Source organism: Aptenodytes forsteri, unplaced genomic scaffold (genome assembly GCF_000699145.1).
Source record: "Aptenodytes forsteri isolate BGI_AS27 unplaced genomic scaffold, ASM69914v1 Scaffold216, whole genome shotgun sequence".
Taxonomy (NCBI): Eukaryota; Metazoa; Chordata; class Aves; order Sphenisciformes; family Spheniscidae; genus Aptenodytes; species Aptenodytes forsteri.
In genome coordinates, this window is record NW_008796114.1 from 2,272,222 (window position 1) to 2,298,393 (window position 26,172).

General features: G+C 51.0%; 2 protein-coding genes across 2 annotated transcripts in view; both read left to right on the top strand.

Annotated features, from left to right (window-relative positions):
* Positions 1–10,883, top strand: part of P3H3 (prolyl 3-hydroxylase 3) — an 11,934-nt gene extending 1,051 nt beyond the window's left edge. The window contains exons 2-16 of the mRNA XM_019474097.1: positions 210–412; positions 1,123–1,312; positions 1,440–1,571; positions 2,486–2,619; positions 2,909–2,998; positions 3,344–3,396; positions 3,609–3,667; positions 4,991–5,115; positions 5,240–5,335; positions 6,323–6,473; positions 6,646–6,763; positions 9,215–9,290; positions 9,712–9,852; positions 10,169–10,331; positions 10,366–10,883. Coding sequence (XP_019329642.1) covers positions 210–412; positions 1,123–1,312; positions 1,440–1,571; positions 2,486–2,619; positions 2,909–2,998; positions 3,344–3,396; positions 3,609–3,667; positions 4,991–5,115; positions 5,240–5,335; positions 6,323–6,473; positions 6,646–6,763; positions 9,215–9,290; positions 9,712–9,852; positions 10,169–10,331; positions 10,366–10,415 — 1,781 coding nt within the window. The 3' untranslated portion in view covers positions 10,416–10,883. The remainder of the gene's footprint in view (positions 1–209; positions 413–1,122; positions 1,313–1,439; positions 1,572–2,485; positions 2,620–2,908; positions 2,999–3,343; positions 3,397–3,608; positions 3,668–4,990; positions 5,116–5,239; positions 5,336–6,322; positions 6,474–6,645; positions 6,764–9,214; positions 9,291–9,711; positions 9,853–10,168; positions 10,332–10,365) is intronic.
* A 1,620-nt stretch (positions 10,884–12,503) lies between these two features.
* Positions 12,504–23,020, top strand: GNB3 (G protein subunit beta 3). The gene is made up of 10 exons (XM_009287124.1): positions 12,504–12,683; positions 17,634–17,735; positions 18,303–18,341; positions 18,517–18,623; positions 18,735–18,798; positions 18,915–19,077; positions 19,183–19,249; positions 20,191–20,392; positions 21,551–21,767; positions 22,617–23,020. The coding sequence occupies exons 2-10, from the start codon at positions 17,679–17,681 to the stop codon at positions 22,721–22,723; spliced, it is 1,023 nt and encodes a 340-aa protein (XP_009285399.1). The 5' UTR covers positions 12,504–12,683; positions 17,634–17,678; the 3' UTR covers positions 22,724–23,020.
* Positions 23,021–26,172: the final 3,152 nt, after the last annotated feature.

Consider the following 26,172-nt stretch of genomic DNA (forward strand, 5'->3'; position numbering starts at 1 on the left):
TTGGGAGTCACTACCCCCGGGCAGGCCCCGAGGGCCTCTGTCAGCAAAGACAGGGTGCTGGCTCTGCGCTGCTCTGCTGGAGGGCCACCGGCCAGCTGAGGAGGTGGTGGGCAAGGGCTCGCCAGCCTGGGGGCACAGGCTGGTTGGGCAGCGCAGGGCGCAGTGAGGGTGAATTCAGGGAGCAGCTGGGGTGAGGGGTGGGTGTGAAGAGAAGGGGGCCCACAAGAGTGTGATAGGCGCTGCTGCCTTTTCTCCACAGCTGAAGAAGCTGGATCAGGCCGTGTCCGCCGCTCACACCTTCTTCGTCGCTAATCCCCAGCACCTCCAAATGCGGGAGGACATAGAGAAGTACCGGCGTATGTCAGGGGTGAAGTCGGACAACTTCCGGGACCTGGAGGCCACGCCACACTGGGTGAGGGTTCGATGGGGAACCAGGTGTCAGCAGCTCTTATCCCATCCTAGGGACCAGTCTGGGACCCTGATCTGTTCCCACACAAGGGCCATGGCTTGAGACAAGGCCCCGATACATAGAATCATAGAATGGTTTAGGCTGGAAGGACCTTTAAAGATCACCTAGTCCAACCCCCTGCCATGAGCAGGTACATCTTTCAGTAGATCAGGTTGCTCAAAGCCCCGTCCACCTGACCTTGAACACTTCCAGGGATGGGGCATTCTCTGGACAGCGTGCTCCAGTGTGTCACCACCCTCATCGTAACAAATGTCTTCCTTATCTCCAGTCTAAACCTACCCTCTTTCAGTTTAAAACCGTTGTCCCTTGTCCTGTCACTACAGGCCTTGGTCAAAAGTCTCACTCAGTCTTTCTTATAAGCCGCCTTTGTATTTGAAAGGCTGCAGGAAGGTCTCCCTGAAGCCTTCTCTTCAGGGTGAAGACAAACCATTGCAAGTGTGACACAGACTTACTGGTGACAGTTACGGCAGGCTGCAGGGCCTTGGAGAAGTATATTTGGCTTAAGCCCGGAAGATTTTCTGTCACTGCGTGGTGGGCTGTGCATGGTCAGGCAGGCCCCTAGATGTCAGCACTACCCTGTGAGTGACTTGAAGTCTCAGGGTGTCCTTTGCTGTCACCCACCCTGATGAGTGACCTGGATCTGTCCTTCGCAGGAAGCATACGAGGCTGGGGTGCAGCACTACAATGCGGATGAGTACCTGCAGGCTGTGGCCAGGCTGGAGGAGTCACTCACAGAGGCGCTGTCAGCACTGGAAGAGTGTCGTGCCCTGTGTGAAGGGCCTTGGGAGGATGAGGACGACGAGGAGGAGGAGATGCAACCTGGCCTGTACGAAGCCATTGCAGGTAGCATTAGAGGCACAGAGGGTTGGGTAGGAAGGCCATGCTCCCCACACCGGACATGCCCCATTTCCCAGCGCTCCTGTCTGGAAGAAGTGCGAGCTACTGCCTTTCTTGCTCCTCTCTCTTGCAGCCCATTATATTCAGGTTTTGAAGTGCAGACAGCAGTGTGTCCTTGAAATTGCCACAAAGCCGGGGCGGATTTCTGCCACAGAAGATTTCATACCATCTCATCTTGATTTACTGCAGTTTGCCTACGATCAAGGTGAGCAGAGCCACAGCCCGCGAGTTATGCTGTAGCACCCCTAAACTTGCCCTTTGCCTCTGGACCTAGAGGGCAGCATGTCATGGGGAGAAGTGGCACACTGACCTGAGCTCTACCTCTCTCTCCCCGCTTCTGCCCCCTGACTCTTCCCAGAACCTCTCTTCTCTTGCTTAAGCCTGTGGCCACCTTGGGAGAGGTCCCTTGTGGTCCACTTCAGTCTCCTTGTGCAGCTTCTGTAATGTGTGGCTGTTCCCACTTCTTTCTTCCAGCACTCGCCATTTCAAGTCCTTGCTCCAACTATCTGCTGTGTATTTTATACCCTCCTTTTCAGTACGTGGCTCCAGACCAGGCCCCCACTTCCTATCTAGAGCATGCACGTGCATCTCATCTCAGCAGTGGTGTTCCTTCTGAGTCAGGCCTGCCTGCCCTCGCTGAACTGATGGCCTGTCATGACATTGTTCATCCTGTCACCCCGTCACTTTCACACATTCCTCAGCTCTTCTCTTGGATACCTCTGTTCCTTCCCACACTGACCCAATTGTCTCTCATCTCCTCTGTCAGACCATTGGTAAAACTTGTATCTCAAAGAAGCCTCCAGACCCCTCATCATGTCTATTGGGTGAGGGAGATGGGACCATCTTTCTTCCAAATATATACTTTTTTTTCCTCTGCCTCCTCTGAACAAGCTCCCAATAAGTATTGAAAATGAGCCCATTCTTCACTGGGCTCATTCCCTGTATTCTCTGCCCATCGCTGGGTAGAGGCCCAACTAGGCAGGGGTTGATCTGTACTCAGTGTAAGGCCTCCTACTGCCGGATCCTGACTGGGGCATTGGGTGCTGCTGGCCTATACACATTTGCTGCTAACGTCCTTTCAGAGACATATCTGTTTGTTCTGTTCTGTCCCTGCCCAAGTTGGGAACCAGGCACTGGCTGCTGAATGTGCTGCTTCCTACTTGCTCTTCTATCCCGCGGATGAGCCAATGTTGGAGAAAATGAAAGTGTATCGCACAGTACTGGGAGAGGACACAGCTGTCACAGCCAGAGAGGTAGTTATAACCCCAGGTCTGTACTTTTTGGCCCTCCCCTGTCGCATATGACAGGATCACAGTCCAGGAGACAAAAAGGGAAACGTGTTTCACTGCAGATGTGTGCCAAGCCCAGGACTGAAGAAACTGAAGCCTGAGTTTACTTGTAGTCTGTACCAGGCAGGGTCCCTTCAGGACAGAACTGGGCTTTCATAGTGCACAGCAGTGTGTTGGGGCAGGTTTCTGCCCTGGACAGGGATGGGGTTGTCTTTTGTAGGGTGGTTGTTTGACAGCCTCTTTGCTTCCTTAGAGTATTCAACATTATGTGCAGAGATCTTTGATGGAGAAGAAGCTGATTTATTATGCAGTGGAGCATCTAGGAGGAACTTTTAACGACCCTGTAAGTAACAGTATCATCTTAATCTTGCTGCCCTGATTTCACCAAGACAGTTGCCAGAATTCACTTCAGTAGCACATGATCCAGAAAGGATCAGATGCTGATGAGAAGGACCCCCAAGTCCTTATGAAGTGGATCTTTAAGGCCTTTCTGCTGCTCCAGGACTGAAGTTAGTTTGAAACTGCTGCTTAACCATATGCATTAGCCCAATCTGGCTGTCGTCAGAAGCAGGCCAGAACCATTGGTCTGATATTCACTGGAGAAGCAGGACAAGGAACTGGCTGCTTGACATGATTCAATGTGGGAGAAGTTTGTTGTGTACTGAACAGTCTGCATTTGTTCCTACAGGATCTTTGGACTCCAGATGAGCTGATTCCTGAAAACCTAAAGGAGAAACACAGGTAAGGTTGGCCAAGTCGACTAGGACTGAAATATAAGTGTTGGAAGTAGGGGATGGGGTTGGACTGGCAGGGGTGGTACAAGGAACAGTAATACCTACTGAGGAATGGGCAAAACAGGAACAGGAAGGGTGTGAAATGCTACCACAGAGGAGGGTTAGGCATAGCTCTGTGTACTGACAGCCCGGGTCTCTGTTTTTTCCCTTGTTCCCGAGAGAGGATCAGGAGAAGCAAAAGCAGGAAACTCTGGATGTGGAAGGGAGGAAGAAGAGGGGTGAGTAAAAGAGCTTGAAGAAGAACTTGGATGCAGTCAGCCAGGCTTAGTCGGGCTAAGTGCTGTCTTTTCTTCCATCCTCAGACATTTGAATGCTAGCATAGATGCAGACTGACTCGAATGGCTCAGCAAGTCTTCTCACTGTTTCTTTTCTCCCTCTTTGATGCATGTGTAATCTTGCAAAATCTCACTGCGTACATCTCTGGGATGGGAACTCAAAGAGCACTGTGGCTGGAGAAGCTGAGAGCAGTGGTGCCTGAATACGTGACAAGCCTGTGGACATGCAGATCCCTGTTCAGTGTGGCAGGAGTGTCTACACCAAACCTGGTTCAACCAGCCCAACTTCAAACAACATTTTTCTGAAGGGAAAAAGGAGAGAGGGGGGGAAATAGAAACTGGAAACAGGCTATTCGGCTTGGGCAAGTCTTTCCCCGAAAAACACAAGTCCAAATGGTTTGTGGCTGAATGCTATAGACTGCAGTGCAGAGTCCCATGTTCTTGCTGGTCCTCTATTCTTATGTGTGGACCCACAGCCTCTTGCAGGGCTCTGTCCTGGAGTCTTTGCTTGAAGTGACCCCAAGTGGTTCTCTGCTGTGACACATGGGAGAGCAGATCATTCTGAGGGCCTGAGTGTCTTGGCATTCCTGACCATCCAGAGGTCAGATGGCGGGGGGGGGAAAAGGCCAAAGATCGAAAGACCAAATCACCGACTACCACCCGTTGCTTCCCTTTGGGGTGGGGGGGGGGGGGGGAAAAGGCCAAAGATCGAAAGACCAAATCACCAACTACCACCCATTGCTTCCCCCTGGGGCTGAAGAAAGTAGAAAGATTCACTGGAGGTAATTCACCAAATCACCGACTACCACCCGTTGCTTCCCTTTGGGGCTGAAGAAAGTAGAAAGATTCACTGGAGGTAATTCTGGGATAAGATGTATGATTGAAAGGAGGGTTGATGGAGGTGTTTACCTGCTTCTTTTCTCCAGAGCCTCACCCCAGTAGGCTGGACCTGTTCTGCTGCTGCGATCCACAGTGCACTCAAGTTTCCCCAGCTCCCTGCTGCTCTCCCAGCAAGCCCCAAGTTTCTGCTGGCTCCTGAAGCACTCGCTGTAGGCCAGCTTCCCCAGCTGATGCTCTGGTTCCCCTGAAGCATGTGAGGGGTGCAAGTGGCCCAGGTCTGCGAGGAGTGGGCACTTCTGGGGAACTGTCCTGTCTTCTCAGAGAATGTATAGTGACCCTCCACTTCCTTATCCAGGCTGGGGGTTGGTGTCTGAGGGCTTCTTGTCCAAAGCTTGCTCATGCCTATCTGTACTTGCTTCTCAACAGGTCCTTTGCCTTTTGAGGGTATTGCTGTCACGATGGATTCCCACCAGATGAATGGAACCCAGAGGGTTGTGTTCGACGGAGTGCTGATGGAGTCTGAGTGTAAGGACCTCCTCCGGCTGACAAAGGTGAGGCCTGGGTCTTGTAGGAGCTCCTGTATGTGTACTTTCCTCCCCAGCTGGCAGGGTTGTAGTGTTTCCATGGAGGAGAGATGGCAGCCTAATGTGTGTCATCTCTATCCTTCTATTCCAGGCAGCAGGAGAAGCAGGAGATGGCTACCGGGCAAGACGGTCGCCTCACACCCCACATGAGAGATTTGAAGGGTTAACCGTTTTGAAGGCCATGCAGGTAAGTGGCTCTGTGAGTCTGCCGCCTTCTTGATTGTCCAGAAAGTGTTTGCCACCCGAGCGTTTTTCTCTGTGAAGTGCACTCTGGATGGGGTCATGGGTGTGTTATCTTCCTCACAAGCACATGCGGTCTCCCCTGACCCTATTCCTCCACGATCACGTTTAGGCACATTGTACATGGAGGACTTGACAAGTGCTTTCTCTCCTGTGAGACAGGGTTTCGGGATTGCTACTTGTCCCTGTGCGGTAGTCTAACAGACATGCTTAGCTTAGAATTGAAGAATAAATTAAGGTGGAAGGAGCCTCTGGAGATCTCTAGTCTGACCCCCTGCTCACAGCATGGCTAATTCCAAAGCTAGATGAGATCCCTCAAGACTTTGTGCAGGCAAGTCCTGAACATCTCCAAGGGTGGAGATTCCCCATCCTCTCTAGGCACCTGTTTCAGTGCTGTACCACTCTCGGGAGGGTGAAATTTTTCTTTATATCTAGCCAAAATTTCCCTTGCTGCAGCTTTTGCCTGTTGCCTCTTGTCTTTTCAGTGTGTCCCTCTGAGAAGAGACTGTCTCCATCTTCTCTGTAACCCCCTTTTAGGTGACAGGAGACTGTAGTTAGACCCTCCTTTGGTCTTCTCTAGGCTGAAGAAACGTAGCTCTTTCAGCATGTTTTTCTAAGTTGTGCTCCAGCACCCCTGCCATCTTAAGACCCTTCACTGAAGACCCACTCCAGTTTGCTAGTGTCCCTTGTGTACTCGGGGACCCAAAATGATGCTGCATTCCAGATGTGGCTTCATGTGCTGAGTAGAAGGAAATAATTGCTGTGCTGTACAGGTGTACTCCTGACTTATATTTACATGAGAAAACATGTTATTTTCTTACATGTGTCACCACAGGACTTTACACAGGTCTCTTCTTCTGTACTGTGTACATGTACCACTTCTTAGAACACTTACACACAAAGACACTCTAACAGGCTTGTTTTTCACTTGTAGCTGGCCCAGAATGGGGACGTGGACTGGAGAGATGCCAAATTACTTCTGCAGGCCAGTGAGAAATCACGGAAAATCATAGAGTCCTATTTTACTCCTGGAAAGAAACTCCATTTCTCATTCACACACCTTGTGTGCCGCACGGCTGTGGACGGTAAAGAACCTTTCACCCTGTTAGTCCCCGTCTCCTAGAGAGTCTCCTCAGTCCCAGCCATGTGCTCTCAGGAGACTCTCTTCCCTTCACTCTCACTGTGTTCCTTTCTCTCTGCCTTATTCTTTCTTGAAACGAAAATGCCCATACTTGTTTCTGTAACTTCCCTTTTCAGAGGAACAGGAAGGTCGCATGGATCTTAGTCATCCTGTCCATGCTGATAATTGTCTCTTGGATCCTGAGGGGCAAGAGTGCTGGAGAGAACCACCTGCCTATGTGTACAGGGACTACAGGTAAGAGAAGAAGGGGACCTGCATTAGATCATGTGGAGATCAGAACGTCTCCCTGGCCCCATCAGAGGATAAGCTCAGCTTATATAAACCAGGTGATGTGGTGTTGGCTCAAAGCCAGCCAGGACTGTAGCATCAGGCAGAAGGCTGCACCAGTGGCTTCAGAACAAGGTGTGAAACACCTTCCCTAGGCTAGGAAGATCTGCCCTTTCTCCTTTCTTCCTTCTCCCTCCTCACAGCCAGCATTAACGGAAAGCAGAACGAGGCTGGAAGGCTGCACGGACTAGAACCATGATATCAAATTATTGTCTTGTGGGTCTACTGCAGTACTACAGTCCACTGCCAGCGCTTATGACAGTCTGCTTCTTCTAATCAAGTTCCATCTTTCACAGTCTTCCGTGCATTACAGGAGAGGGAGAACCAAGCTCTTTGGATTTCCTTTGTTTGAGCAGTCAGTGTACTTTGGTGACTATTCTCTCCGTTCATCTCTCAAGATTGACTGCCAATACTTTGTGTTGGGTTTTTCCATTCCGTATGAGAGTTTTTTTCCAGCCTGTGGCAGGTTTTGTTACTCTTCTGTGAAAGAACCTGAAATATATTTTAAAGATGGCGACAGTTGTTGCACACTGCAGCCAAATGAGGTCAGTTCGCTACAGTTGATTCCTCCTATTTACCATGCCATCCCTGAGCATCCAGAAATCTTATTCGCCTTTTCTTTGAGTGGTAGCTGTACCCAGAGCAGAAATCTTCTCTGAGCAGCCTATGGTAAGGAGGTGGGACTTTAGAGGGAATTCCAGCATCATTAAGTCCATTTCCCTTCTGATACAGATGTTGACTTGGTATAGTCAGATTGTAAAGCTACCAGGCTCTCTCATGTAACTGGTTAGATCTCTGTCCCTCCTGTGGGAAAGCTGTCCTGTCACCTCACTCCTCCCTGGCTAGCGGGCTTCTCTGACTTCTACTTGAATGTATGTTAAAATATCTTCCTGGGATCTATGCCACTGAGCTATTTCCAGGAGTATTCCTGTCCTCTTGCAGAGTGAATTGTGACTGACCAACCAACTCACAAGGGCTGAGCTCTTCCAGTGTCCTTTTGAAAGAGGTCCTTGTGCTCCAAACATCCTGGATCTCTTCTGTGTATTTGTGCTGTGGTCATTAATGAAACTATTGGACAGGATTGGGCCCAGGGGTCCAAGAGTTCCAGTGATCCTCCTCCAGGTGAACAGTACTCCTTTCGGTGCCAGTGGTGCACTAGTCACTGTGTGCTGTTCACGTGCTCTTCTTCACCTTCTCTGTGTTCATTAGTAATTTCTCTAGTAGCACTGTTCTGAGTACTTTTACCAGAGTCCAAACTGCTGAGATCGAGCATATTGTCTTTCCTTGGGAAAGCAACTGTTTTGTGAAAGGTTGTGTGGCTAGCCCAATCTGCTTTTAGTACCCCCATGTTACATTTTAAGACCGTTTTCCATTTACCTCGTCCTTCAATTATCATTCTCCTCAGAAATGGAGTCTAAAGCCCCGCAGACTACTGAGGTCAGGCTAACAGTCCTGTTTGTGCTTCAACCATTATCCCTACCCTCTGGCCCCTTTGTGCATGTGAGAGCTATCCCTGCTTTTCTCCAGTTTTGTTACCACCCTGACTTCACAGTCTTATTAAAACCCTATGGCATAAGAGGTATAACTTCCTGGGTTTCAGGGTTAGTAATCCTCTCACTGTCCTTATGTCCTTAACATTTTACTTCAGCAGACACAGTGTTGATTTCTGTTTCTTTCTCCCAGTCCCATTAATGAGCCTCTCTTGTTCCTCTGACGTTTTCTGTCAGCTTAATTGAATACCAAGAGGAACTCAAGTAGTTTGTGGTCCATTCTTTCACCTAGTTGACTGTGGTCTCACCTGCGCTGCACAGTGGCCTCAATACTTCTCATTTTGTCTAACGTTAGTAAAGAAATTTCTTGTTTTAATTTTCTTTTCTGCATGCACTAAGCCTCTTTTTGACCATTCTTATGTTACCCTGAAATTCCTTGACTCTTAAGACATGGCTTTCTTTGCTGATCAGTCTCCTCTTCCAGGCTTTGGATTATTTCCAGTCTTAAAACATAACATCATGCCAAGTCAGAACCAAGGTCTGTCTACCCCAGGGCATTGTTACAACAGTGCCACAGATGCATGCTGCAGATGATTAAAATAAAAACAAAACAGGACAAGCGCGTAGAGCTAACTCCCTGGCATACTCCCCTAGCCTCCTGTGGCTTGCAGCTCAGGGACTCCCCTGAGTTAGGCACTGCTGTATTTAACACCCCCAAATGGATTCTGCTGTTAATTGGTCTGTCTAGTCACTTTTTGAACCTGTGGTATCATTCAGGTGCCACAGCCTCCTGTGACAAGGAGTGTGGGGAAGCACCTGAGAGGAATGAGCTTCACCGTCCATATGTCCTCTTTCTTTTTGTCCACAGTGGCATTCTCTACCTCAATGATGATTTCCAAGGTGGGGGCCTTTTCTTCACTGAAATGGACACTGTGACTGTCACAGTAAGTCTGGGACTGGCCAAAAGAAGGAGGGAGGACTGAGGGTGAGGCTTAGTCTGGGTGGGAGGAAACTAGTTGGTTATTGGATCCCACCAGTACAAAAAAAATACAGTGCTGGTGCTGTGGCAGATTCAAATAGGGACAGCTAAAGGCAAATTGAGGCAAATCTCAGACAGAGGAGAGGTTAACTCCTTTCTAGCTGAGATATTCCAGCTCTTTGCAGTCTGTGGGTGTCTGTGACATAGGTTGTCTCTTTGATTCTCTCTGTCCCTCCCCAAGGTCTATCTTGCTCATAGACTGGCAGTGGATGCCTAGTGGCTCTCCGCTGTTCCACCTTCTCAGAGGCAACATTACTTCTGTACAACAACCGTATACCCCAGAGCAGGGGACTGCTGGCTTCATTGTGTCCTCTCTCTCCTGGCAGGCCGAGGTGCATCCTAAGTGTGGGAGGCTGGTAGCCTTCAGCTCTGGCAAGGAGAACCCCCATGGCGTGTGGGCAGTGAGCCGCGGGAGGCGCTGCGCCATTGCTCTCTGGTACACACACTCCCAGGAGCATGCCGAGCAGGTAAAGGACCATGCTGGGGAAATGGATATGAGTATCTCCCAAGCTAGATCAAATCCCTCTGAGGAACGGCTTGTGGGCTTTCCCATGGGGCAGGGCCTAGTGCAGCAGCTGGGGCTTGTCCTCTGACAAGGTACCTGGTGGAAGGGCCAGCCTGTGATGGGTCCCGCAAGAGAGAATGGGCTCTGGGGTGTGGATGGATGGGTGTGGATGGATGGATGGATGGATGGATGACAAGATGTGTCTTGTCAGCCCCGGCGAGCAGGATGAAGACCCTAGCAGGGAGGGGTTCACATCATCTCTGTCTCCATGGCTGCAGGAGCGGGTGAAGGCAGAGGAGCTGATGGAACAGAGGGCTGTGGAGCAGGACCGGCCTGATGGAGAAGAACATCAGGAGGCTGATCACAGAGGCAGATCCTCCTCAGAGCTTCCCGTTCCCAGCGGCGGAGCCAGGCCTACAAGCAGCAAACACAAGCCTGGCTACAGACAGGACACCCCAAGGAGCTGCGGGCCGGGCCGACAGGACGCAGCACCCCAAGGAGCTGCGGGCCAGAGATGAATTCTGAGTATGCGGGGCCCCAGGGGCAGGACTGGCACACACCATGGCCTGGCAGGTCTCGGTAGCACCGGGACCTCAGTGGCCTGGAGCAGTGTATTAGCATGCTAGAGCCGTAGTGATGGGGAGGGATGCAGCTTTCTTCTCCGTGACATCCCAGCAGCTGAAAAATGGGAGCAGGGACAGAGTATTAAAGTCACCAGGAACTTTCTTCACTGCCTCACCAACATGTTTGTGTCACTCAGAAGTAAGAAGGCAGGGTCTCCTCACCCCACTCCTCTCAGGGCCAGCTTCTTGGTCATCCGGGGCCAAATCCGAGAGGGGGAAGAGGAGCCTGGGGTCTTTCAGCAAGGGCTGTCTCACATTCAGGAACTCAAAACAGAAGTCTCTGAATTTCCTGGGCACCTGCAAACTCCAGAAACTCGCAGTTGGTCTGAGAGAGGAAGGTGAGGGACTGTGAATATATGGAATAAAAGCAAAATGCTGGACACATGTTGGTGGGAGCTTGAGTCTGTATACCAGGAGGGGGACTTGCACACTCGTTGCTGATGGAAATTTAATTAACAAATGGTGGAAGGAGATGGAGCCCTCAGTGAAAGAAAACAAAGTATTTTCCCAGATGCCAGCTACTTCCAATAAGGGAGAGCAAGAGAGAAAGTCGGCTCTGCCATGCCTAACCCCCGGAAAGGGTGAGGAGTGCCTTTAAGAAAAGGCACTGCTTATGTTTCCCTGCAGCAAGGCTTCTCTTCTTTTTTTTTCAGCTTCATGCACGAAATTGCCTCTGAAAGCAGAAGAGGTATTTTGTTTATCTTTTTCCACCGTGATACAAAGACAATCTGCTGTCACTGCCCAGGGGATTAGTGTCCCGAGATGCGATTATATTGTAGCCAAACAGGAATTGAATGGGGTGGATATGGAGTATCAAAAAGAGCAGTGACCCTTTTCCTGCAAAGCACTGGAGCCAGAGATCAATCTGTGGTCATGACATACACAGGCCTTGATGAGAGTTGTGCATGGAGGTGCCAACTACAGTTCAGATGGAAGAAATCTGTAGGGCCAAGGCCAGTGGTCTAAGAGGTGGGTGGGTGATCCCCTCGTCGCTGTTGGCACAGGGCCCCTGCTCTATAGAAAGGGAATTTTTTCCTCAGTCTGAATCCTGGCACTTCCTTAACACACAAGCTTGGGAAACCTGCATCGGCAACCCTTTTTGCCTCCCGTCCTCCCCAGGGTCATAGGAAAAAGACAATTTGGTGCGTGCATTTCAAATTCCCTCTCCCTGGCAGGAGGTCCATCACATCCTAGCACTCACACGACCGTCCCAATGATTTATGTGGGGGTGCTGGATGGTTCCTGCTTGACGAGGACGTGTTGGGGGGTGAGGGGTCAGTGTCCACATCTCTGGCTTGCTTTGCCCAAAGGTGGCTTGGGTGATTAGACTGATGGCCTCCTGACGTCAGATGAGATCCGTTAAAAGGTATTTATCTCAGGCTTGGGCCAAAGCTGTGGGAGAGATTAAAAGAGATTGAGGCCAAGATAATCCTCTCGCAGCATCTCACTAAGGTGGCTGCCAAAAGGCACGCCACCAAATCTTTTGCCACCCCTGGCCCCTGTGCCCAGTTCCGTTTTCCCCATGCAGAGCCCAGTTTGCTGCCCAGAGAGGGTGCGACCCCAGCCCTGCCATGGGTTTTCCCTTGGCAGGGCCACCGTGGGTGGCACCATCCCTCTTCCCGCCCTGCCCAGGACACAAGCGGCACACTGTCCCCGGGAAAATGGGAATTCTTGTGGACTGTGAGGTGCAGCAAGCCCTGCCCCAGTGGCTGATAATCCTAGCGTGTTCTGGCTAATCTTCACTTTATTAGTTTGTTGCTGATATAAACAGAGGGAGTCAAATCCACCTGTGATGGTTTCTTTCCCTTCAGGAGCAGCGTGCTACTCTCTTTTCACCCCTCCCCATCCACCTGCTTTGCATTATGTCCCAATCCGATTTCCCCAAGTCTCTGGTGTCTGATTTAATTTGCCTGACGCTGCTCCTGGAATCAGCCCTCCCCCAACCCCTCCCGTCCACAGCCTTCCAGCTCCCCATGGGGAGATCAGTCCTGGGAGAGGCTGAGGAACAGAGAGGGAGCAAGGGACTCGCTGGGTGGAAGGGCAGGACTGACTGGAGACCGCACAGGGACGAGGAGCTTCTGGCTGTCGGGGAGCCATTCTCAGCAGGGGAGGCAGGCCGTGAGAGTCCCATCCAGGGGGGACTGCAACCCACCTGGCTCTACAGATCCCGGTAAGGATGCTGCCTTGTTGTGATGCCTAAGGTCACCTTGGTGAGCCTGGCACTTGGGACCCTGGGTTTCTTGATGTGACACCATGGGGAGTTTTTGTACGTGGGCTGATCCCATCTGAGGATGTGGGAGGGAAGGTCATGGTGGGGAAGGAGTTGGGGTTAGCACTGAGATGTCTTTACTATGATGAGGGGCTTTGCACTGGGATGGGGTTGCTTGTTTTGATGCCTGAGGTCACCTTGGTGAGCCTGGCACTTGGGACCCTGGGTTTCTTGATGTGACACCATGGGGAGTTTTTGTACGTGGGCTGATCCCATCTGAGGATGTGGGAGGGAAGGTCATGGTGGGGAAGGAGTTGGGGTTAGCACTGAGATGTCTTTACTATGATGAGGGGCTTTGCACTGGGATGGGGTTGCTTGTTTTCCCCTTGGCAGGCAAATCTCACCAGTTTCCAGGCTGGAACAGGAGGGTAACGCCTCCCCTGAGGGACCTGGCGCTCGCTACCCATACACAGTCCTGCACTCCCGGTGTGCCCCTGTGCACACCTCTTTGCAGCTGACTGCTTTTCTGGATGGAGAAGGAACCCTCGGAAAGCAAGGAGCAGAGCAGGGTAATTTTACCCTGGCCTTTGATCTCCATCACAGAAGAGGGGGATCATCTCTGTATCCAGCTCTGCAAGGAGCCCAGGGTCACCAGGACGAGCATGCAAGGCCAGCCAGGGATTACACAGAGACCCAGGGATGCTGCCTATTAATACTCAGATATCCCTCCTGCACCTTTCCCTTTTCTATTTACAGCCCTCTCTCAGCATCCCACAAAGGGACCACTCCCTTCCCAGTGTGGGGAAAGTTACCCAGAGGATAGGAAAAAAGGGAGTTCACCTCCCCTTTCTTCGCACCCATCACTTGCGCCCCGATCCCCGCAAGGGAGTGATGCAGGTGGCTCGGTAGGACAGCCCCTGGGGTGCAGGCTGGGCCCCCACCATGGCATGGTGCAAGGGATGTAGCCACTGCCCTGAAAAGTCATGGCGTGGCAGCAAAAGGCAGAAGACGGATGATTCCAGACCCCACTCAGCCTCGCACCACAGTAGAGGCATTTGGTCTGCTATGAGCAGACACCCAAGGGCTCAGGATGGGTCTGGTTGCCCACAGACAGGAGTGCTACAGCAGGTGCCTCCAGCAAGTTTGTCAGAAAAGGCAGGAGGGGAAAGAACTGTCATGTTGGAGAGCAGGAGAAATGAAATGTGGTTTCAAAAGCCAAGAACTGTGAACTGGATGAGCACAGCCAAGGCAGAGCTCAGAAGAGGGCTGGTGTGAACCGACTAAGCCCAGGCTCTGTTTGGCTGTGCCATTCTCCTCAGTGATGCTTTGTAGGAGGCACAACTCTGGACCAGCGCTGGTGCCAAGGTCCTCCTGTCAGTAGCTCTTTGCAATGCTGGGGTGGTAGTGGTGAATTGCTTTTTCAAAGGTACCTAAGGACTTGGTTTCCTCTACTGCTTAGCATTCACCTGAAAGAGCCCTTACTTCCAGAAAGCACTGAGCGTGCAACATTTAGAAGCCTTTCCCGTTAAAACCAGGCTGGGCAGCTACCATGAGCAACTGTGAGCTGATTCATAGATCCACAAGAAACATGCATCCCTAAGGTTCCGCTGGTCATGGCAGGAACGTGCCTTGGTCAGACTCCAAACTCCATTCCCCTTCCCCCTGTTGTTCCCCCATTTCCTGTCCTAAATTTACATGACCATGACGAGCTGCTCTTTTGCACACCTGCCATGGGCCTCCTGGGAGGCAGCTGCACTCCACTGGGGACCAGATAATTCACTCTCCACAAATTGCACTGGGATGTGATGGGTGGAGGTGACAGGCAAAGCTGGAGCTATTATTATCGCTCATCTGTGGCTCCTTGTCCTTCTGAGGCTGAGAACAATTCCCAGCTTCATTTAGAGTGTCCTCTGAAAGGGATTTAAAGGTTTGGACAGAGTCCTGAACCTGAGCTGCACCTTCTCTATATTTAGCCCTTTTTATCCGTCCTCGACATCGTGCCCCTGCCCTTTGATCCACCTGCCAGCTCCGAAAGCCCCTCATCTGGTTGTGCAGCTTCACAGAGCAGGCACCTGTCAACTGAGTCTCCTGTGCAAGTGCCAGCATTGAGAAAGAAACACCTGGGGAGGGGAAGGGGATGGTAAAAAAGCAGGAGAGATGCAAGGAAGACTGGGGACCCAACAGGTGGTGGGGAGGACATGTGCAGCCAGCTTCACCTGGGGCAGAAATTGGAAGGAAGAGAGAACAAGGCTCCCACCTCCGTGTAGGTCTGGGTGGGCACAAGCAGAAGTCCACAGATTAGGGCAGGGGACTGGATGATGATCTCAGATGGCCAATGGTCTGTGAAATGACAGCCTGGAGGGCAGAAAGCCAGTGCCGTTCCAGCTGGGAGAAGCTCTAGGAAGGGATCGCTGTGGGGAAGCCAGGCCTTGGGGACCAAGCAGAGGAGACTAGAAGGAGTGAGTAGAGAGGGAAGAGGTGGCCCAGCAGGAAAAGGCAATCCAACACTTACGGCTGATGGAGGAGACATAGGATCAGTCCTGGGGAAAACTGAGAAAGGGGAAGGTGTGGACCACAATGGTAGGGTTAGAAGGGTGGCTGGAAGTTCAGGTTTGCCACTTGGTGTGCTCAGAGGCAGCGACCAGAGCTGGATGCAGTCTCTGCAGCTTGACTGTGCACCAAAGTTGAGGGGCAAACGCCACAAGATAAGGAGGATGTGCAGCCTCCTGCTGAAAGCTGCAAGGCCTTCCCCAGCATCTGCCCAGTCCGTCAGTTAGCTGGGAGATGGTGTGGGGTGCCCAGCCCCTCCCCAAAGGAGGAGAAATGCATTCAGGTGGGTTTTCATGGCCAGCATCACTCAACCAGGTGCAGCTATGTATCCTTGCTGGGAGGAACCTCCTCATCACTGCTCTGTCAAAACAAGAGAAGAAAAAAAACAGTGGAAAGAGCCCAGCTCACATGCTGGTCTGTCCCTGTCCTTTAGCATAGCTGAGGCTGACAGCTCCAGGCCGCTGCTGTGGCACCTGCCTCCAGGCCCTGACACTGCAGCCCTGCACCCCTCTCCTGCTCCCTCGCCACGTGCTGGGGTCAGCAAACCAGGCCAGCAGCCACGTCCAGTGCATGGGCAGGGAGTAAGGAAGAGACAGCAGTGCTGTGGCTCTGTTCAGGCTTGCAGGCAGCAGGTACAAGTCTTCCTCTGCAAAGTATAGCCTGAAATAGCCTCCCTCTGGGATAAGCTCATGCCTCCTGGGAGCTGGGGGAAACCTGTATCTCCCTGTTTTTTCTACACTCAAGCCATGCCTCGGCAGTCATTGACCAAGCAGAAACTCACCCTGCCTGGAAGATCAAAGGAAAGCCACAGAGATGTTCAGGGGAAGGGGCTCTGGAGGGAAACTCGAAGAGCTCTATGAAACCATGAGCAAAGGTGGGAATCAGGAGCTATCTACATGTGCTTGACCACAGCAAGAGAGCAGCCTGGCATGGAAGGACCCAAAGCCCCGTTGGCTAGAAGAAACGAGGCCTTCAGGCAACAGGCCAGAGGGGGATGGAGGCGATGTGACTCACGGGGACTAGAAGGAGAAATTCTGCAGATGCTGCTGGAGCATTTCCTGGCCTTGGGCAAAGTGCTGGTTCTAATGATGACTACCTGGAGCACATCTGGACACTGATACCTACCCAGGAGAAAGATTGAAGCAATAAAGACCAGATTTGTCTGCAAGACTGGGAAATGCTAGAATCACTGGTGAAGTTTTAAGTGCACGTAAGAAGAAAAAGAGAACAAAACAGAGATCCTGTATAATTGTATGGTGCACCTGTATCGAATATGGATTACAGTTCTGGTTCATTGCCCTCTCTGCAAAAATGTATCATCTATACTCTGTAAACAGCTGAAAAGGGCTTAGAGAACAACAAAGATAATAGGATGTAACAGCTTACATGGGAGGAATGACTAAGTGTGCTCTGCAGTCTGGATAAGAGATGGATGAAGACGGATATGATAAAGATCTATTAAAAAAAAAAAGTGATGCTGAGGTGAATAGAGACCAGTTATTTGCTGATTCTTCCAACTCAAAAGCTAGATACCACCAAGTGGAACTAGAGCCTTTTGGGAGTAACAGAACCAGGAACTTCCTTGCAGAGCATGCCACTAAGCTGTGGAAGTCCTCACCATGGAGGATGTTAAATTTCAGCATGGGTGCAAAAAGTGTGTGGACAAACACATAGAAGAAAAATCCATCAAGAACTTGCATACAGTAATGCTGCCTCTAGCTTTGGAAGTCAATGAAAAGCTGGGGCTAGGAAAGTGAAAGAAATACCACCATCTGCTTATGTTATTCTTAGATCATTCCCTAGGTATCCACCTTTTTTTTTTTTTTTTTTTTTTTTTTGGATGGGAAACCAGAAGGGAACCCTGACAGAGCACCTCAACAGCCCCCAGATTTCTTTGGTGGTCAAAAAGCTGGTGGGCACTGACTGCTGATGCTTTGCCTAGGACAAATGATAGGAAATAGCCAGTGGGCTCCCCCCATCAAGTTTTCTCCTCCTGGAGCTGAGATGGACAGGGAGAAGCTGATGAAGAGGAACCAGGACTTGCTAGGGCCTGGAGTGGGGAGGTTATAAATAAAGAGGTGAGGGGGAAAGTGCAGCCAGAACCTCAGCAAGAGGTTCTGGAGGTCTTCAGCTTCCCAGTGTACATGTAAGCAGGATACAAGACCAAACGGACCTTTGATCAGGCCAGTACAAACTTTCCAAATGCTAAGGGCTTTGAGCAGTTACAGCACGACATTACCAATCATTCAGCCAAGAAATGGTTGCTAAGCCCTTATCAGAGATGCCTACGTTTGCATAACTGAGCAGTCATATTAGTGCCCTTTCTACCTCACACCTCTCTCCTTTGATTTGTCTCCACAGAATCAAGGCTGCCCCACGTGGAGGAGCCACCCCTAGGTCAGAAAGATGGGGGAAATGGAACAGATGAAGCAGGAGGCTGAGCAGCTGAAGAAGCAGATTGCGGTAATGCTGGCAACAGTCATGAAACTGCTGAGAGATTGTCTACCCGCCCCCCCGTGTCCAAGTTCTCCTCCTCAGCCACAACTTGGAGTTGAGCTTTTTCCATCTACATCCTTGGAGCCCTCTGCAGTTCTGCACAGCCCTTTAAGTGCTAATGGAGATCTTCATAGCATGGTGGGGGGAAGAGGGGGAGAGAAGAGGGGACTACAACAGTGAGAAGGAAGTGGCCACAGGCATTGTTTCAGCAGGGGAGCAGAGTCTAGTGTGTCCCCAGGACCTTCTCTGTCTGGGAGGCAGCTGGTGTTCTGCCAGGTGGGAGGATCCATGGAGAAGGTGTAGCATGGGGAACTGGATGCTGAGTAGCTTTTGACTCACCTTCCTGATGTTTGACTGGTGTGCTGAGGTGCCCTGGTCACAGACCAGGATCCCCGTGTGCTGGCCACAATCCAAACACAGCAAATCCACAGTTCCTACCTCTAGCAGCTCCCAGGCTATGCCCCTGAATTTCATGTGCCATTGCCTTCCTCACATGGCTTTCTTCTGTCTCATCTGCTCTTGTCTCTTATCCAGGATGCCCGGAAAGCCTGTGCAGACACAACGCTTGCTCAGGTAAGGGACAGGGCTGGCTGGGCAGGTGAGTGTGTGTGTGCGTGGGTCAGCTAGCACCACTCCAAGGGGGACTGTCTCCAGTTGAGAAGCGGAGTTAGGAGGCAGAGATGTGAGGAGCAGTAAAGCTCCTGCCAGTCCAAGATTAATTCTTTCTCTCCCCCGACTCTTTCCTCAGATTGTGTCTGGAGTGGAGGTTGTTGGCCGCATTCAGATGCGGACCCGAAGGACCCTGCGTGGGCACCTGGCCAAGATCTACGCCATGCACTGGTCCACGGACTCCAAGTGAGAGAGATGCTGCTGGTCTGCTGGGTGCAGGGCAGCACATGGGTGTGAAGGGCAAGAAGGCCCTGATAGGAAGAAAGCTGCTAACATGATCTTGTTCCTCTCTCACAGACTTCTGGTCAGTGCCTCACAAGACGGGAAACTGATTGTGTGGGACACATACACAACTAACAAGGTAGGAGTCAGATGGCTGCAGCAAACTGGGATGCTGGAGTGGGTCCCCTCGGAGTTAGTGCCCTTGCCCTGCTCTCTCTGCTGCCAGAGTCCTGACATGGTTTCTTGTCCTCCCAGGTTCATGCCATCCCTTTGCGTTCTTCCTGGGTCATGACCTGTGCCTATGCCCCCTCAGGCAATTTTGTGGCCTGTGGGGGCCTTGACAACATGTGCTCCATCTACAACCTCAAGACTCATGAAGGCAATGTCAAAGTGATCAGGGAGCTCTCAGCCCATACAGGTGTGTGTGCTGGCTGCCTGCCTGCAACCTGGGTGCCCTCTGCTTCCAAACCTCACTCTTCTAGCCCTGTCCCATTTCTCATATTCCCTTGTTCCCCCTTCCCAGGTTACCTCTCCTGCTGCCGATTTCTTGATGACAACAGTATTGTGACTAGCTCTGGAGATACCACATGGTGAGTGTTATCTTCTGCATCCTAGTGACATGACCTCTGGCTCTTAGAGGCACAGCTCACATCAGCGAGTGCAGTCCTTTTGCTCTGCAGCAGTCCACTATCTAAGGACAAATTGCTCCTACACAGGGAAGCCATGCACAGCACCTTAGGAAGCCAGATCCCTTCTTCCTCCCTTGGCAGAACAGGTGCTTCTTTTCCTGGTTGAAGTCAGGTCAAGATGCAGATCTATTGGTGAAGCAGTAGGGACTATGTCGTCAGCTCTCACAAAGCACAGTGTCATTTATCCCAGGACACAAAACATCGTAAATTTACATGAAGCCCACATACGTGCTCCACTTCTCAAGTCTTACCCACCGTGCAAGGGACACCTGCAAAGCCAGCGCCTGGATCCTTTGGTTCCTGGCTCTCAGGTCTCACTGTGCTGTGATTCTGAGCAGTGCCGAGTCTTTATTCACCCCCACCCCATCCCAACACCTGCTTTGGAAGAACCTCTTGACCGAGGACGAGTCAGGATGTGGCATTTCCATCAGACATCAAGGTTACACCGGGCTTGTTTGCCTGGCTGTAGTGTGGAATCCCAGTGAACATAGCCCATGCATCTTACGAGCGTGGATACAGCAGACCTTTTTCAGCTGTTTGCCTGTGGGTCCCTCTTACCTCCTCTCACTATTCCCTTCAACTGCTGTAGTTATGGGAATACGGTCAAACCACACCCCCAGCCTTAGGTCTAACCCTTCTTTGGCAAAGGTATGACCAGCAACAGCTGTGAAGATATCTCCTGTTGTATACAGCTGACTCCAGTGATACTCTCACCCATTTTCCCATGCTGTAGCCAGGCCCATGGTTTCCCTCCTTTTGTTTGCGAGTAGGACAGCTCTTCAGCCCAGCTGTAGATCTGCTCTGCCTGGGTTGGCTCTGAGAAGTTCTCTCCTCTCCCACAGCGCGCTCTGGGACATTGAGACAGGGCAGCAGAAGACTGTGTTCCTGGGTCACACCGGGGACTGTATGAGCTTGGCTGTCTCCCCAGACTTCAAACTCTTCATCTCTGGGGCCTGCGATGCTACTGCCAAACTGTGGGATGTGCGGGAGGGCACCTGCCGTCAGACCTTCTCAGGGCACGAGTCCGATATCAACGCCATCTGCGTATGTATGCTGTCTGCACAGTGGTGGGGAGGCAAGGAAAATGGAAGGTGGACCAGCTCTGAAATAGGGTCTTGGGACAAGGTTGAAAGAAGCTGTCAGAGTTATGTGGGCAACAAGGGTCTCAGGAGACCTCAGCCCCATGATCCAGTCTAAAGCCTGAGTTCACTGAAGTTTGGAGGCTGGCTCTTCCCAGGCACCGGGGCACCAAAGCATCTAGGTCTGACTGCCATTCTCAAAGCGCTGCTTGGACTCAGCCAGCGCACTGTGGTCTGTGGAGCTCAGCACCCTAGCACAGGTGCTGGCTCATAGCAGCTGTTGGGAACCACAGTTCAGGCGTGCTCCAGGAGTCCTGGTGCAAGACACAAGTGAGGCAGCAGGAATACCCAACTCAGCTGAGTCTTAGTCAGCTCCAGACAGCAGAGGTGGTAACTTGGGATCATAGGGAGATCTTCTGAAGATGAAAACTTCACAGGAGGCAGGTCAGACATTTGGGGGCAAGTATTCCCCTCAGAGGCAAGGATTCAAACCAGAGTCCTAGAGGTGGCAGGACAAAAAACTTGTCAGTTTAATCCCTTTCTGCTAACCAAATGAGTCCACCAGCTTCCTGCAATGTCTGCTGCTTGAACCACCCTCCACTGACTTCAATTAGTACAGCCTTTCTCACCTGTCTCATGGCTACCCTGCCAGCCATACAGTTTTCTGCCACACCTGCTCCTGAGGAGCTCTTTTTTGCTCCTCAGAGCAAGGACACACAAAAGGAGCGTGTTTGAGAAGGTTGGGGTATGAGGATCAGACAGAGGAAGGCTCTCGTAGCTCTGAACCATGCCAGACCCCATCTGGGGGATAATGGGTGGACACTTGTCAAACTCTGAACTAACAGCTAGAGTTCAACAGACAATAATCCTTCTTCAAGCACTGGGACATCTTGCAATAGCTCTAGCCTCTAGGTCATTGGCTTTCTTGAAGTGGAAGGGGACTACTTGGTCTTAGGAGAAGCATCAGTCTCACCCTGCAGCAGACTCAACTTTTACAATCCAGTGTCTTGTCCCACTGGGTTTTCCTACCTCTGTGGCTTCCTGGTGGTTAGCAGGGAGGCGAAGATGTTGAGGAAATCTGTAAGGCACAGCCTGATTAAAATCTGGTGTGTGCCCTCCTCAGTTCTTCCCTAACGGTGAAGCCATCTGCACCGGCTCAGATGATGCTACCTGCCGTCTCTTTGACCTCCGGGCAGACCAGGAGCTCATAGTGTACTCTCATGAGAGCATCATCTGCGGAATCACATCAGTCGCCTTATCCCGCAGTGGGCGCCTCTTGCTTGCTGGATATGATGACTTCAACTGCAACATCTGGGACTCCCTGAAAGCAGAGCGTGTGGGTGAGTGGCTCCTGGAAGGTCCCTCTTTCATTCCCTGCAAGGTCTTCTGTCCCTACCAAGGCAAGGAAAAGGCCCTTATTTTTTCTAAAAGGGACACATCCTATACTGACTGGAACCAAACAAAGCTTCCTCGCACTTAAGGAGCACGCCATAAGTAGTACAACTATCTTTTGTGTAGAAGAACTATTGTTTTTAATGTTAAGGAAGTCAAGACTTTAAACAACATTGTTTCAAGGGGGAAAAGAGCACTAAGGTTCCTATTAGCTAAAACTGCTCACAAGCACCAGTAGTATTTCCTACTTTCTCCTAGCCTCTGCTGTCTGCCAGTTCCAGCTGCCCACAGTGCCTCTCGGTGGCCAGGCACTGAGCTGGGCATGGACCTGGTTTTCCATCCAACGTTTTTGTATACTCTGTGATGCTCGTATCACAGAATACACCCAAGTGCCATTTTTCTTTCGGATGTGGCCCCTAGCCTCTGAAAATTTATAACGCAGCCCACCAGTGGCATTGCTATTTCTTAGTCTTATCAAGGATGCCATCCTTTCTTAGTCCTACCACCACTCCAGGATGAAAGAAGTTGTATGAGGATTCAGCTAGCCAGACCTTCCCAAGAACATTGTTCTTTGGCCAGTCCCATGGGTGGTGGTTGTATGCCACACACAAATGTTCTTCTGCATGTTTGTTCTTATTAGCCACATTCTGAATGTAACACGTTGTGCAGGAACAGACAGCACGATACACAGGGGTGTAGGTACACAGCCTATGATGAGTGTTCTCAGTGTGGTCAACCCCTTCATCTCTCCCAGTCCCCACTTCTTTTCCTGACCTCTCTTCTTCCCTCCCCCATAGGAATCCTTTCTGGCCATGACAACAGAGTGAGCTGCCTGGGGGTGACGGCAGATGGCATGGCTGTTGCCACCGGCTCCTGGGACAGCTTCCTCAAGGTTTGGAACTGAGGATGGCAGCAGAGAGGGAAAGAGCAGCGGAAGCATGGCCCACAGCCCAAGCAAACAGCATCGTCAGCTGAGCACAACAGAAACGCCTACCTACCACTCCCGCTTGTCTCTAGACACAGATCACTTGTAGGGGTCTCCCAGAGTGAAAGGGAAAGGAGAGGTTGGGGAGGGGAAGCTGGAGAGCAGGAGCACACACACTGGCCTTCTCTCCACCTCTAAACAGGCCCAGCAGCTCCCAGCCTCGTGCAGGCTTGAAGACCTGCAAAACACCGTTCGTTGTGTCTCAGGACTTTACAGTACAGGTCAGAGACCCTGCATCTTCCTTCAAACACCTCTATCCACATTGACACCCATCCTTTGGAGGACCCCTCGTGCAACACCTCTGTCCCAGACTAAGCTCTGCCCCTGATTTAACTCTACCTAGCTTCTCTGTGCAGCTGTCCTATATCCCTGCAGACAGCCTCAGAGACATACTGGGTTTGAGATTTCTATCATGCAACATCAAACAAAAAGGTAGTGTAAACGGGGCTCATTTTCCATCAGGGAAGACTTAGCTTAAGTCTTATCTATGCATAAGTGAGGGAAAGGTAGCCCTCAGACCTGCCAGAATACCAAGGAATATTATATTTATTCTCATTTATTGTCTGCTTCTTGCTGTTCCTTCTCTTTTTGCCTCACTCCTGCATTGTGTGGTGACCCTGTCTAACCAGTAGCCATCAGCCCCTGTTTTCGAGTCTGTTATAGATCATCATAGCCCAGGCTAATAAAGAAAGCTCACATAAGCACTGCAGGCTGTATTCTTTCCAGCATTGACTTGGAGATTTGAGCTCAACTACAGGACACAGTCATTATATTCAGCCCATATTCCACTTCTTGACTCATAGCCACATCCTGGGGTCCCAAGGCTCTGCTAGGGAGTTGAAGGTCAACAAGGTATGGTGACTTATCAACAGAAGGTCAAGATACTAAGGCACAATACTATCTCATCCTATTTTGGATCTGACTCTCATGCCAGACCCTCACAATTGGCTACAGTCCTTTGTGCGTGTTAGTTTCAGGTCAGTAGGTACAGCAGAACTCCAGACACTACACTAGATACATCAGCCTCCTGCACAGAGCTGCCAAACTCCAGCCCACTCTGTAGCACATGAGTTCAAGGTCAGACCCTTCTCAGCACAGCTCTATGGTGGCATATTACAGGCAGGGGACAGAGCTGTTTTAGGGCTAATGGAAAGCTGAACTATTTGTTCCTGAATCCTTGTCCCTAAAGAAAATATTGCACTGGGCAAGCAAGGGACTCCTACTGTCCTGTCAGGACATAGATACAGTCAAAGGTTTAATACAAATTTATTTACTACAGATAAGAACTCTACAGTAAGTCAATACAGCTGATACACAGTAGAAGAGCCAAAGTCTGTACTGTACATAAGACATGCAAAGCTAGGAGAGAGAGAGAGTGTGCTCTTTCCCCTTTCCCCAACAGGGATAGGTGAGAAGAATGACCACAAGTCTGGAGTTTCAGTCTATTGCAGGATTTCTCACCCCTGGAAGACTCCCAAAACATAGAAGCAAATTACAGCAAGATCCTGGAAAAGGAAACCTCTAGTTCTCCACAAAAGGACACTGTTGGTTCTCTTTGTTGAGGTCACTCCAAGCACAGTTCCCAGATTTGAGGCTCCTGCTCAGATCCACCGTTACTTCCTTCTTCTCCCCAAGGTTCTCCCCCAACATGTGCCTCTTACTCTAGAGAAATTAAAAAAAAAAACCCACCCAAACATACAGTGTAAAACACGAGTTAGTTAATTCTCAGTGGAACACATAGCCCATTTTCAGGCCATTCAGCTTTGGCCCTCTTGTGATAACATCTAAGAGTGATGGACTTCTTTCTACAGCCTAAAGAGAAAGGATACACTGAAATGGGCAATATCATGGTAAGGCCAAAGATACAGATGTTGAACAAGACTTTGAGGCATCTAGGGACAAGACTGACCCACAGAAAAATACTTATGAAGTCACCAGGCCCTACAGGCCTAGGAGGCCACGGTTCCAAACTGGGGCCCTACAAAATACAGATATTGAAGGATTTGGTTTTTTTTTTTTTTTTCAGCCCATTCTCCCTCCCACAGTATGACTCACTAAGCTTTACCTGGCGAGGGGCGGGAGCACTGGGGGAATTATCATCTTGTAGGATGCTGAGAGGAGAGCGACCAGTTCCACCAGATGTTGCCATGACTTTGTTGTTGGTCTTGCGTCTTACGGGCTTGCTCCCTAGTGACGGAAGTAAGCACATCGGTGTATCACAACAAGGCTAGAGCGTCCTCGATTTTAAATGCCTCCTGGCCTTTATGATCTAGCTTGCTTGCCTGCACAGCAAAGACTGTTACCCAAGGACTTCCAGGTAAAGGGATCACAGAGTGGTTGAGGTCAGAAGGGACCTCTGGAGGTCATCTGGTCCAACCCCCCTGTCCCAGCAGGGCCACCTAGAGCCAGTTGCCCAGGACCATGTCCAGATGGCTTTTGAGTATCTCCAAGGAGGGAAACTGCACAACCTCACTGGTCAGCCTGCGCCAGTGCTCGGTCACCCTCACAGTAAAAAAGGGTTTCCTGGTGTGCAGAGGGAACCTCCTGTAGTTCAGTTTGTGCCCATTGCCTCTGGTCCCATCACTGGGCACACTGAAAAGAGCCCGGCTCTCCTTTCCTTATACCCTCCCTTCAGGTGTTTATACATATTAATAAGATCCCCTGGAGCCCTCTCTGCTCCAGGCTGAACAGTCCCAGCTCTCAGCCTCTCCTCATAGGAGAGATGCTCAGCACAGAGTTTTCTGAAGCACGATCTATGTTAAAGACTCTCAGCACCACTCAGTCGTGGCACTTAGATGTGCTTCCCACCCTCACTCCCCAGCTCTTCCCAAGGAGAAACTGTAAGGTCCCTCTGAACAGGCCTCCACAATTACAAACCTGTCTCAGAGAGGAAAAGAGCTGACATTTGCCTCTTAAAGCGGTACATTTACCTCTTGATTTTGACTACAGATTGAAAACATAGTTTTTCAATTCCTGACAGAGATCAGTTCAATAGAAGAACCGTTCCCAAAGGGGCCTCCCATCTGCAGAGCCCCGAGGCCGGGCTATCTGAGGCAGCAGAAGACAGCTGAGCAGGGGCAACAGGCAAGGTCTCTGTAAGCAAGCAAGCCTGGAGAAGGCACATGCACCAGAGGGTGTTGAGAGCCCTGACCCGCTCATACCATGGACCGTGCAGCCCTCCAGGCACACGGAGCCTTGGCCGTGTTACCCACCACACCGAGCACTTACCCGAGAAGCCAGGCGCGGCAACGCGGGCTGGCCGAGCCAGGGCCGCGCTAGGAGAGGGCGGCCTCTCCGCCTCTTCCCCCGAAGGGGCTGCTGTCCCCGGGCCGTCCGCGGGCGGGGAGCTCCACCGGGCCGGCTCCTCC

What these genes read in the sequence shown, in the direction of transcription:
- GNB3 (XM_009287124.1), top strand. Translation starts at nt 17,679, where the DNA reads ATGGGGGAAATGGAACAGATGAAGCAGGAGGCTGAGCAGCTGAAGAAG. An exon ending in AGCTGAAGAAGCAGATTGCG is followed by an intron (nt 17,736 to 18,302) that starts GTAATGCTGGCA and finishes TCTCTTATCCAG; the next exon opens with GATGCCCGGAAAGCCTGTGC. An exon ending in GGAGCTCTCAGCCCATACAG is followed by an intron (nt 19,078 to 19,182) that starts GTGTGTGTGCTG and finishes CCCCCTTCCCAG; the next exon opens with GTTACCTCTCCTGCTGCCGA.